This window comes from Passer domesticus, chromosome Z, assembly GCF_036417665.1.
Source record: "Passer domesticus isolate bPasDom1 chromosome Z, bPasDom1.hap1, whole genome shotgun sequence".
NCBI lineage: Eukaryota > Metazoa > Chordata > Aves > Passeriformes > Passeridae > Passer > Passer domesticus.
Genome location: NC_087512.1, coordinates 79,367,183 through 79,379,920, shown reverse-complemented (window position 1 = coordinate 79,379,920; position 12,738 = coordinate 79,367,183). Strand labels below are relative to the sequence as shown.

General features: G+C 37.2%; 1 protein-coding gene across 3 annotated transcripts in view; it reads left to right on the top strand.

The window, feature by feature from the left end:
- FBN2 (fibrillin 2) overlaps positions 1 to 12,738 on the top strand; it is a 119,102-nt gene that overhangs the window by 84,489 nt on the left and 21,875 nt on the right. For all 3 annotated transcript variants that reach the window (XM_064405078.1, XM_064405079.1, XM_064405080.1), the window contains exons 35-46: positions 705 to 827; positions 1,042 to 1,164; positions 1,442 to 1,603; positions 2,579 to 2,647; positions 3,316 to 3,441; positions 4,134 to 4,259; positions 4,770 to 4,922; positions 9,005 to 9,073; positions 9,609 to 9,734; positions 10,466 to 10,591; positions 10,972 to 11,097; positions 12,402 to 12,518. In XM_064405078.1, the coding sequence (XP_064261148.1) occupies positions 705 to 827; positions 1,042 to 1,164; positions 1,442 to 1,603; positions 2,579 to 2,647; positions 3,316 to 3,441; positions 4,134 to 4,259; positions 4,770 to 4,922; positions 9,005 to 9,073; positions 9,609 to 9,734; positions 10,466 to 10,591; positions 10,972 to 11,097; positions 12,402 to 12,518 (1,446 nt within the window). The remainder of the gene's footprint in view (positions 1 to 704; positions 828 to 1,041; positions 1,165 to 1,441; positions 1,604 to 2,578; positions 2,648 to 3,315; positions 3,442 to 4,133; positions 4,260 to 4,769; positions 4,923 to 9,004; positions 9,074 to 9,608; positions 9,735 to 10,465; positions 10,592 to 10,971; positions 11,098 to 12,401; positions 12,519 to 12,738) is intronic.

Below are 12,738 nucleotides of genomic sequence, written 5' to 3'. Positions count from 1 at the left end.
GCTTTGTAAAATGATATTAATGCTTTCCACTTCCCTGTCTGTGCTAAAAATAATTCACTAATACGTGCCAGAACAGCATTTGCCTTTTCTGCAGCTGCTTTATTCTGGCAACTTAAGAAGTCTTGCTCTCTGACAGTACATGGAGGGTTTTTTTTCCACTCCTACCCTACTTACTTTCAGCTCAGAAATCTTTTACAGTTTGTGCCTAAAGCCACAGCTTTGCAGTCCGTGGTGTCAGTGTTCATCTCCTTTCTACACTGCAGCTGACAAAATCATCCAATTTTCTGTCAGTGTCTTTCAACTTGATTTCATCTTCAATTTAGATGAGCATGCAGGCAGTCCTTTAGATGCATTTTAGCTCATCTGGGTGTAGTTACCACATAACTATTTCAGTGTGGCTTGAGAAAATAATAGATAATTCTTACTTCCTGTGTTCCTACTTTCCCTGTATTCTTCCTCCAAGGAGATAGGACTGTTGATGCCTACACACTCTTTCTCTTCTTGCTACACTTTCTTTACAAGGACAAATTCACAAATAGAAGTTTTGTGTAGTATTCAACATAAACTCAAAAATGCTAGTTTTTAAAATACTTTGCATGTGTCTCCTTTTGCTTTTATGGTGCTATGACACATAACAACAACAACAGCAATAAAAATAATGTGGTAATGCTGTGTAACTTTCTGGTTTTAACACGTTCCTTCAGACACGGATGAATGCTCCTTCCAGAATATTTGTGTGTTTGGCACCTGCAATAATCTCCCAGGAATGTTCCGTTGTATCTGTGATGATGGCTATGAACTGGATCGAACTGGGGGAAATTGCACAGGTAAATCCCCGCTTTTCAGAAATACAGCAGCAAAAGGGGTGGCTTCCTAAATATGCAGATGAACAAGGTTTATTTGTAGTCATTTGGTGAATTATTTTTAAGACTCTCCTTCAGTTTCAGCTAAAATTCACTTGCATTTGAAACTTTCTAAGAAAGTAAAATTATTCTTTTCTCTCCAGTGAGCAGATTTATAAATGTGGATTTCCTGTTTCAGATATTGATGAATGTTCTGATCCCATTAATTGTGTTAATGGTCTTTGTGTAAACACTCCTGGAAGATATGAGTGTAATTGTCCTCCAGACTTCCAGCTGAATCCTACTGGAGTGGGATGTGTGGGTAAGTAAAAGCTTGCTGAAGTATCACTTCTAAAGTTACTGCTTTTATGCAAATAAGATAGAAAAATAACAATTCCACAGTCCTGCATATCCTATTATAGAGTTTTTTAGTGTTATCTCTCTCAGCATCAGTAACTATCAATGTTCTTGAAGTGCCAGTGACTTCAAGAGCACAGTGTTACCTGAATTCCTCCTAGGTGTGAAATTACAGATGAATGCCTGCAGTTCTTTGCCTGGATCATGGTGTGCAGCTGTAACCACGTGTGTTTTTTTCACAGATAACCGTGTGGGCAGCTGCTACCTGAAGTTTGGACCCAGAGGGGACGGGGGCCTGTCCTGCAACACTGAGATTGGGGTTGGAGTCACTCGTTCCTCGTGCTGCTGCTCGCTGGGAAAGGCTTGGGGGAACCCCTGTGAGACCTGTCCCCCTGTCAACAGCAGTAAGGAAAAGTTCTCATCTTCTCCTGGTGCTGCCTTATTTCAGAAGGGATGGAAAAGGAATTTAGAGTATTTCACTGTGTTGCTGTATGTTGGTCATTTGAGACAAATTTTCCTGCTGCTGTCAGAGGGTGCAGAGGTGTGGACCTGAGCATCACAGACCTGACCTTTAGTCTTCTGTGACTGACTTGGTGCCTGTTCTCACACTAATAAATCAGTCTTAGCTTTAGAAGGCAATTCCCACCAGATCAGGTGGTACTTCAAGTAGTTTTGGGCATTTTATTTTGCTCTTTTCTCCCGTTTAAAAATTAATTAAGGACTTCGCAGTTAAGAATTAAATAGAGTGCATACATTTGCTGGGCATTTTTGCTCAGCAGCTCCAAGCTGGTAAGGAAATAAATTAATCATGGTCAGAACTCAAATCGCAGCTTTAATTTGGAGGGCTTCATTATTCTCCAAAGACGAATGTTGATAACTTGTTATTTATGTCTAAGTCACTCTTGAGTACTTTCAAAAATATTCTTAATGATAGTTGTCAACTTTGTAGAGCTTTGAAGGTCTTCAATGAATAATGCAAAACAAATGCCAAGTATGTTGTTCTTGATAGCCTTATAACAATAGGAATTCCAAGTTTGACACTTACCTTTATCAGTAGCATACTGACATTTCATATTAAAGAACTAATCAAAACAGAAAATATGTGGCTCTGAAAGGACACAGTATGGAAAAATCAATATTGTGCCTGCTCAAGAGTATCTGAATTATGTTAATAAAAGAAAGCATAACTCCTCATCTTACATTGGTTTTCTGTTAATCTAATGCACATGTTTTATTTACTGTGAGTAGATCAAAAAAGCAGAAACCAAATGACTGTAGGGAAGAACAGCCATTAAAAACACAAGTGATATTTTATGATTCTGTTGTCAGAATTTTATTTTTGATCAGGCTGACATGTGTCTTGTTATATTTTACTTTAGCTGAATACAATACTCTCTGTCCAGGGGGAGAAGGATTCAGACCAAATCCCATCACTATTATTTTGGAAGGTGAGTTTCTTATAAATGACTGTGATGATGGATATTGATAATAATAATAATAATAGTAAAAAAGGGGTCATCTTTGAAAAGGAGCTGCATTTTTCAAAAATCATTATATTTAGCGCAAAGCTAAAACAACTGTTAGGGTGAATTGGGAAACAACATGAAAAGGCACACAGCAAAAGAATATTGAAGAAGTCCAACACATTTCAGTAGGAAAACAATCTAGTGCATACCTTTTGTGTGCTTCCTTACTTTAACTGGATTTCAAAATTGGGCCCTGAAGGATAAGTCATTTATGAAAATTACAGCTCATCAGCAGAAAGTGCAAATGTCAGGAAATATTCATCAGGCAAAGCAGCTCTGGTTCCAATAAATGGGCAGAAGTGAGGAATTAGATGCCAAATTCCTGTAAACAGCAATGGAACATTGGGCTTAACTAGCTGAAACTGCTCCTTAAGGGCTGTTTGAATGGAAGAGAATGAGCATCTTATCCATGCATTCCTGGAGAGCAATTTAGAAGGAAAATAAAACCCCCCAAAAACCACACATGACAGTTCAAAGCTACTAGTTGGCAAAATTTCAGGGTAGTTCTTAAATTCTCTTCTTTCTTTTCATTGCGGAATGAAAATATGATGAATTGGTTTTGGGTTTTTTTTCCCCCCTCTCTGTTTCAGACATTGATGAATGTCAGGAGCTGCCAGGTCTTTGCCAAGGTGGAAATTGCATCAACACTTTTGGCAGCTTCCAGTGTGAATGCCCAAAAGGTTACTACCTCAGTGAAGAGACCAGAATCTGTGAAGGTTGGTTCCTTTAAAGCCTCTTTCTCTGTCACAGTGCAGTTATTATGAAAAACATTACTTTTTAGACTTAAATCCTAAGTGTGCATGGTACACCCCACCCTTACCTAGAGTATTCCCCAAAATCATTATCTTTGGTACAAGTGATACAATTAGTGCAAAGCTTGGAATGGAACACTTTGATATATTAATGTTTACTTTAGATATTAGACCTCAGCCATGTTAATTCAGCAAACTAAATGGGTTATTAATGATTTCTGGCTTCTCACCCTGCAAGTTTTATTATGCTCTCTGCATGTGAGTGGTTTAATTTACTCAATGTGAAGTAAAGTTCATACTGCTTTTCCTTCTGTGTTTGAAATTTTTCATAACTGTTACAACCAAAATTGTAAATTGACCCTAAAAAGTGACTAACCCTATTGTGAGAAGAAGGTGTGAATGTCTTTTGTGAAGTTGATTTGCTCCTATTTCAGTGGCAAGTTCAAGAACTTGGGAGTTTATTCAGTCTATTGTCTTGCACTTAAGAGAGCTAAGGCTAAACTTTGAGGTTAAAATCAGAGCTATGTTTTTCAAGCTATTCTTGAAATGAAGGATTTTGTTATCTTAGCATTTATTGTGGTTGTATTTCTCTGAAATATTTGCTTGGCCTTGGACCTTTTCTCCCTCGTTAACTGGAGTTTTTTCTTGTTTTCTAGATATTGATGAGTGTGTTGCACACCCTGGTGTCTGTGGTCCTGGTACCTGCTACAACACCTTGGGGAACTACACCTGCATTTGCCCACCTGAATATATGCAGGTGAATGGAGGACACAACTGCATGGGTATGCAAAATGTCATCTTTACTAGAACTGCAAGATCATCAGGCTGTTTGAGGTCCAGACCCTGTGCTTTGTGTTTATTTTAACTCTTTTTAGCTCCCAGCTGGTGTCATGTTGTCAGGAAAGAGATCCCTGTGATTGTCCTGCAGCATTTAGGGGCTCTTGCTCCCTAACAAGGCTCACTGTTCACTCATTTATTTTAGCTGATCATTTCCAAATGGTGGGGTTTACCCTACAAATGGATGAGTATCTACACTGTGTTTATGATTTCTTAGGAGTTTGTGTTTTTCCCCCTTGTGTCTTTAAATGAAAGCAGAACATATGTCACAAAAGTCTAAAACAAAGACTGTGGATTACATCAATCCTTAAATTATTTTTAAATGCCTGTGTTTATGTTGCATTCAGATAACAGTTAATGAATCTTGTCTGGTTTGGTAGGGGGTTCATATTTACATAATATCATAATTATCATAATGTTGGTTACTTCCTAAGTGCTTCTTTTTCCACATTCAGACATGAGGAAAAGTTTTTGCTACAGAAGCTATAATGGAACCTCCTGTGACAATGAACTGCCCTTCAATGTGACCAAAAGGATGTGCTGCTGCACCTACAATATTGGGAAAGCCTGGAACAAACCTTGTGAGCCATGTCCAACTCCAGGAACAGGTAAAGACTTCTGTGGTCACCCCGTTTTGCTACTTTCTTTATCTGCTGCTTTGACCTATTAACTAAAGTTAACATTTCATCCCAAAAGAGCCTTTACTGAGCAGTAATACTGGTGTTGAAGATACTGGCTGACCAGAGATACCTCCTGGCTAGTCTGTCCTCCAGGATAATTAATTTAGGAGAGTGTAATTTAGTTCTTGATAGTTGGAGATGCATCCTGGTAGTCCTGGTCTGTCAGAAGATCAAGACTGGGTTTTGTTCTGAGTGCAGGAAGCCTTTCTGGACTTTTCAGCTGTGTCTCACATTTGATCCATGATCTGCTTTGTTGCTTTTACATTTCCTCTGCTGGAGGTGACTAAACTTGCAAAAATTGCTCAGTAAGTATGGGGAAGTAAAAAATTCTCTTCTTTAAATGGAGGTGAAAATAATAAAGGATAGTTAATTTTCAGTCAGTCTTTTTAGAATTGATTTCCTGGAATAAGAAACCTCTGAAAGCTCAACTCAGAAAAGTCCTTGGTGGAAGAATCACCAGCTTGGAGGGAAACCTGACATCCACTGAAAAATTCTTTACATTTGAAAAAAAGAGAAAAGATGCTTAGATGAAACTAAAAAACTCATGTGCCTGTTTTGTACAAACACAGTTTGTTGTTTAATGTACTTGCCTCAGGTTTACTGGTTTAGTATCACTTAATCTATGCCTGTGGTGCTGTGATTTTAATATCGTTTATTATTTTACTGTAAAGGATTTATTACTTCCATTCAAAGTGGTTTATCCTGGTGATTTCAGGTAAACAACAAATAAATTAAGAAAGATTTTCCCTCACAGGAAAGAAGAGGAAAATAGGACTGAAAAGAAGAGAAAACTGCCTTTTCCTTTTCCTTCTTAAATAGGAGGATGGAGAATGAAGGAATGCTCCTAGCAGTCAGGAATGGGAAATGGAAATAAGCTTGAGAGAGGAAATACATTTTTGCTACCACAGAGAGCTCATGAAATTCTTTCCCGTAGTCATTTATTGAAATGTCATAAAATTGTCACCATGGTGACAACAGTGAACAGGTAGAAGGGATTAATGCAATTGATGTTCTTGGGTAGAAGAAAGAATATTCTCCTTTTAGATTTCTGACACTCAAATTCTCAAAAACTCCTGCAGCTTTTAATGATTTGTTAAAACCAAAATTGCTTGGTATTGTGCTAGCATTTTTATGGGGTTTAAATATTTCCTGAAATATTTCAGTGTTGCCTTGTTAACTTTTCTAAATGGCTTTACTGTTTTTGCAGGCATGGTTGAACCTTTTTCACCATGGAAAGGGATTGTGTGTGGGATCAAGCACAACTTCCAAGTGGAAATGGTTGAATAACTGCACTTATGTTCTATAGTCAGTTGTTTTGCAATCTGGGTGAGGGCTGCACATCACAGACAGGGGTTGGGGTACACTGACCTTGACCACGTCACCAGACTGAGCCCAGTGGCTCACTAAGGGCATTGTTCTTCATGAGGATTGAACTTCAAATGCCCATACATTTGCCTTTTTTTCCTTGGTGAACAGAGACCTTTCTTCCTTTTTTCTCTGTTTATTCTTAGCAGTCAGTCTCTGTTTGAAGACTTTAAGTAGTAAAGACTGTTTTGTTTTACACATTATGCAGATCATAACTATTAGCATACAGACTTTAACCAAAAATAATAGTAATTTTCTCTTTGTTTTTTTACTGGAAGAAATGTAGAAAGCTTGCTTCACTGTTAAAAGGTAACAAAGATTGTACAGAACTCTTCCATGGTTTGGTAATTTCAGGATTGCCCAGTCTCAGTTTTTTCCCTTTATGTGACAGATCTTTTTGTACTAAAAAATAGTATAAACATATAGGGTCTTGAAATATTTTTTTAAAGTCACAGATGCAAAGCCAAGCCTCCAAAAGGTAAATCTTTGGCATGTTTTTGTGTGGATCATTTGTAAAAAGACATTTTCATGCAATCCATACCTAATTATATATTCTTTATCTATGCAGTAAATACTGGTGGGAAAAAGTGTGAAAAACTGAATTCAGTGAAATTCATGAAACACAGAGGTAGCATAATAGAACAAGAGAGGTCCTGCAACCCTTGGAGCTTCTTCCTCATCCTCCCAGACCTGATGTGTTTTTATCATGGAAGTAGGAGATCATTGCCCACTAGGACAGGGTAGTGAGCACAGGGCTCTGTTTTTGTCTGATATATTTACTGACAGGCTTACTAACAGCAGCAAATGGCATAAATCTCCTTGCAGGAATAACTAAGTTGCCAAGCCTCAAATCTTACACATAAGTAGTATGTAAAATATATTAGTGTATTAAATTATTATAATAACATGTATTAAAGGTGTATCTGTGAAAGAGCAGTAAATTGCTGGATGGTGAAGCTGTGGTAGACAGCTCTGTAGCCCTGTACCCTGAACTGCCAGAATAACCTGAGTGAACATTAAGCAGCCATTAAAGAGAAGGACAGAAGAAAGTAGAAAATGCTGATGTTCAGATACACTGGATCCTGCTTGGCTTAGAGAAATGACTAAGTATGTCTGAATGCAGGAAAAAGATTTTGCCAAATATCATTCTGAGCAGTGGTTAACTAAATTTGCTAAAAAATAGGGATGTTTGTTGTCAAGAATTATTATATTCATAATGGTAGTTAAATTTTTCAAAATCATGAGCTGCTGAGGAGCTGCCATTAAAATGTAGATGATAGGAAACTCAAACTACAGCCAGTGAAGACTAACTGCTCCAGATTAAAGAGCATTACTTGTAAGAATACAGAAGGAGCTCTTTGTTTTTCATGTTTTGGTGCTAGAATAATTTGTCAGCATTTCAGGTTTAGAGACAAATCAAAGGCAGGCTCCGTGTCTCTTGGGTGAAGAAGTGTCCTGTAGGTCCTCAGTAGCACCAACAGTGGACCAAGCATTCATGGAAGTCTTCAGATACTAAACTTACAGAAACCCTTTGAATTTTATGTTAATCAGATGTTTTTGTAAATGTTGCTCACTTTTTTGAAGGATATTTCACTTAAACCTAATGCCCTGAATGTAGAAATAATCTGCCTCACACCTTGAAATGCTTCCTTGGCAGTAATTTGGAAACTGAATATTGAAACATAATTTTTCTGGATCATTTGAATGCTGATAGGATATAAAAAGGTGCTGATAATGGCTGCATGGTTATTGTTTGCATACTGTTCATTCAAACTGGTTGTGTCTTCACACTGGAATTGCTTCATTTCCCTCAAACAGGTACAAATTCCTCTGGTAGTATTATGCAGTTTTGACATGCTTATAGTTATAGGCCTCTCATTTTTTATATTTCTACCTAGATAAAAAATTCTTGCTGTAAATGTGTAATAACTTCTTGCCTGGAGAGCACTGTTCTGCCACTAAAACTTCATCTGCAGTACTTAATAGAATCCATGCTAAAAATTTTTCTCTGTATGTTGCAAACCTACTCAATTTCAAACATCTTTCCTAGAAAACTGTAAGTTAATTTATTTTACACATCAAGCATTTTCTACTCTCCCAGTGCAAAAAGAGGAGATATAGAAGGACCATATTAAAAAAAAATGTGAGGCTTTTGGAGCATCTCTTTTTAACCACTGTCTCCATTCTGCTGAACAGTTTGGAGGAACTGATCTGCAGTAATTCCACAGAAAATAAAATAGATAGTGTTGTGAAAGAAGCATAGGTACTGGTAAATTATATTTATTTCTCATAATTGAAAGTGCTGCTGTAGATTCTCACTACAGGTACTTAGAAAACAGGAATAAACCTTAAGGAGTTCTATTTAAAAAACAAACGAACAAAACCAAAACCTGACTGACTGCATTCTCAAATCAGACATTTACTCATGTGCCAAAGTCTGCGAAGATTTGAGGAAAGTATGTTACTATTTCAATTTGCATTAATTTATTGGCAGTCTGAATTTTCAGTACAAGCTGTAGAAGAGGAAATTGCTCTCCTGAGTAGATTTGGCTTCAAACAGCTCTTGAGTAGCTGAGAAGACTACAAGTAATTCTTGTGAGATTTTTGCATTCCCTGAAAACGCATTGCTGTATGTTTTGCTCTAGCTGAATTCAAGAGCCTGTGTGGAAATATTCCTGGCTTCACTTTTGACATCCATACTGGAAAAGCTGTTGGTAAGTTTCACCAATCTTATTTTATCCCAAAATTGTTTTGCATAATTTTTTTGCGCCTGCATAATGTTAACCAAAAGAAGCATTTCATATACTACTAAAGTTAAATTTCATTTTGGAGTTACAGTGGTGACACAAATTGCAACCAATTTTTATGTAAAATACTTACCTTTTTTTTTTTAAACTTCTGCATTTTGTTGTGGTATTTTGCTCACCTGCCACCATTCGAGTTCATGATTTTGAGTTTTAATCAATATGTTAAAAAGCTTTGGCTTCAGAAATACTGTGGGGCTTCTCTGCACATTTGTGAGTTTTGCATCTTGGCCAATGCTTAGTGTAACTCTGTTTTGATCACTTCCTGAACTTCACATGCCATTTTCTGCCATAATGGGCATGTGTGTGGTTCTGTAACCTGTGTGTAATTTCTGTAGCTGAAAAGGAACATCTCAACCCAGTTTTAAACACAGTGAAAATGAGAATCCTTGCAGCGTGTAAAGACATGATGAACTGTACTTAAAGTAGCTCCTCTGCCTTTCAGACATTGATGAATGTAAGGAAATCCCAGGAATCTGTGCCAATGGAGTTTGCATCAATCAGATTGGCAGCTTCCGCTGTGAGTGCCCCACTGGATTCAGCTACAATGACCTGCTCCTGGTCTGTGAAGGTGATTTGAAATTTGGTTATTTTCTCCTTAGCCCCCTTAAGCATGTCCTAAAGGGAAGGGGAGCGTTTAATTCATGTGGTTTTAGAAATCTAAGAGACAGACTGGGAGCTTTTGTAGGGCTCAAGGTTATAAATCAGTTTAAGTGCTTGTCTTTATTACGAATGCACATGCACCAAATAAAATTTGTAGTTGTCTTCTGTAAAGCCCCTAAATAGGTAGTCAGTGCCTTTGTTTTGTTTTATTTTAGAGAGTAAATTTAATTCTTACTCCTAGAATTGCTCAAAAAAAAGTATCTTGGATTTTTTTTTCCAACTTGTGCCTCTTTTAGAGGCAGAGATACTCATAGAACCTCATCAAGTTTTGTGTGTTGCAAAGCCAGTAGGAGATTTGTCATTTGTTCGAGGATTTTGTGCAGCCTAAAAAGTTACAAACTGTGCCACTTAGTTTTTCAGCTCAAAGGTGAAAAGGAAGCTTTTTTTAATACAAAAATTTCTTTAGGCAGATATTGCAGATTTCCAAAGTGACTTTGATGTGTGGTAAGTTGGATTAGTGGTATCCTTTTTCATCAAGAAGGTGGCATGGGTGAATGGTGTTGATTTCGCTTTTTGTGTGCACTCCCAGCACACAGGGCTGGAGGTCAGGCTGCTGAGGTTTCCTCTTGCACAGACAGACAATACAGTGTAAATCTGAGGCAGAGGTAGTTTCTGATGCCTGAACTCTTGCTTTTTCAGATATTGACGAGTGCAGCAACGGGGACAACCTCTGCCAGAGAAATGCTGACTGTATCAACAGCCCTGGGAGCTACCGCTGCGAGTGCGCTGCTGGCTTTAAACTGTCCCCCAACGGTGCCTGCATTGGTAAGAAATCAGATGGCTTTTCTCTCCTGTTTTTACCTCACCAATGGTATGTGTGTGCTTCTCTCGGCGTCCTTTATCTTCTGTCACCTCGTGCATTGTGTTTTGCTTTATAGCCACATTTCTCAGTAAAAGGAAAGAAAGTGATGTTTTTAAAGGACATTTTCTAGGTATCAGGCAAATTCTGACAGTAGTTTTATCCTCAAGGTGTGTAAGCAAGCACTTCCCTTAAAATGAAGTTCTCTTATGATTCAGATTTACTTACAGATAATTTTGAATCTGGTTTTAATCATAACAGCGGATTGTAAAAACGTTATTTGTGTAAAACGAGGATGTAATGGAGGTCAATAGCATGCACCATCTGTTTTGTGTTTTTGTTGTAGATCGCAATGAATGTCTGGAAATTCCTAACGTTTGCAGTCATGGTTTGTGTGTGGACATGCAGGGAAGCTACCAGTGCATATGTCACAATGGCTTCAAGGCATCCCAAGATCAGACTATGTGCATGGGTATGGAGAGAAAATCCTTTCCTGTGTGTGGTTTTTTTGGCTGTGGGCTCTTTTTAGAGGGGAAGATGAGTCTAATTTTTTCAGTAGGTTATACTGACATTAAAAAAAATGATTCAGGCATTTCTGAGTTTGGTTTTTTGGGGTTTTTTTTTGGAATAAAGTCTGTGAAGCTGTCCTTGGAGAACATAAATTAACTTGAGAAAAAAACTCAGAACAAAGCAGTGTGTTCTGAGATAGCTCCATGTTACTGAAGAAACATTTTCACAGAAATACATCATAGTGGCTTATTCAACAGAGAGTTTTATAGGATGTATCAGAGAGTGATAGAGCTTAGAGCTAAAACCACACATTTTCCAATGATCTAAATCTGTTGAGTTCATGTGTCATTTAAAAAAAGCAGAATCCCCCTTTTAATGTAACTTTATACTAATTTCATGTGAAAGTGATGACATGATAGCAATGATACAAGAAATAAGATTGAGCAATAATAATCTTATTCTTTTCATTCATAATCTTTGTTCTTAATCTGTTTAGCTACAGAGTTTTAAAATGAAAAGGTGATGTATTTCAACTTTAAATAGGTATTTAAAACTATTTGTGTTGTAGTACATATTCATATTTGCCAGAGTCTTCTTGTATTTAAACTAAATCACATTTGTCAGGTGATCAGAGGAGGCTATTTGAGAAAGTGACTTGTTTAGACAATGTAAAATTTTAAAGAACTAGCAGGACAAAATCACAAGAGCTTTCAGATTCCCATGAAACTCCAGAAATTACTGTAACACACAGGAGACACTGAACTTTATTTCCTTTTAAAAATGGATATTTGCAAAAGTTTTTAAGCAGTCTTTGTAATTCTGGATGTGATATTGATATTATCCATTTATTTTTATAAATTGAGTTATATTTTCAACTGCTTTTCATGGGCTCTGAAGTAAAGAATATATATAACAATTTATCATTTTAGGGCTGTGATGCTTAATCCTTTGTACTCAATCCTGATCACCTGTACATGTTAAAGAAATTAAGAAATGTTAGTGTGGAAAACAAAAAGATGGAATGCCTTCAGATAATTGCACATACACATTTATTTTTACATGTAATAGTACCTTTTATTTTAAAATACACACAAAATTACATCCTGTAGTGTTTTTCTTTGTGTACTGAGAAGCTGTAAAAATCTGTAGCATAAACACAAAATGAAATGAGGGACCAAAGTTTAGGATACTGCAGTTCTGCACAGACAACACATCCCCCATATCTGGGAAAACCAGTTCCTACCTGCAGTTTGTCTCTCCTTGCAGATGTTGATGAGTGTGAACAGTATCCATGTGGAAATGGAACCTGCAAGAACACAGTTGGATCATACAACTGCCTGTGTTATCCAGGATTTGAATTAACTCGTAATAATGATTGTGTGGGTAAGAGACCTAATCCCAGCTCTTATTTTCATTGCTGCTGGCTTGGCATGGCAAGGAGGACAGTGTGTGGTTAAGAAGAGGAGATGCCAGGATGAAGTTAATTGAGTGCAGTAGCTTCTGCTGTAACCAGCCCTAGAGATTAATCCTTTCTGTCATGTTTTAAAGTAATTAAAAGTGTTTTTTCCACACAGTCAATTGAGGTAATATAGTATTATCCTAA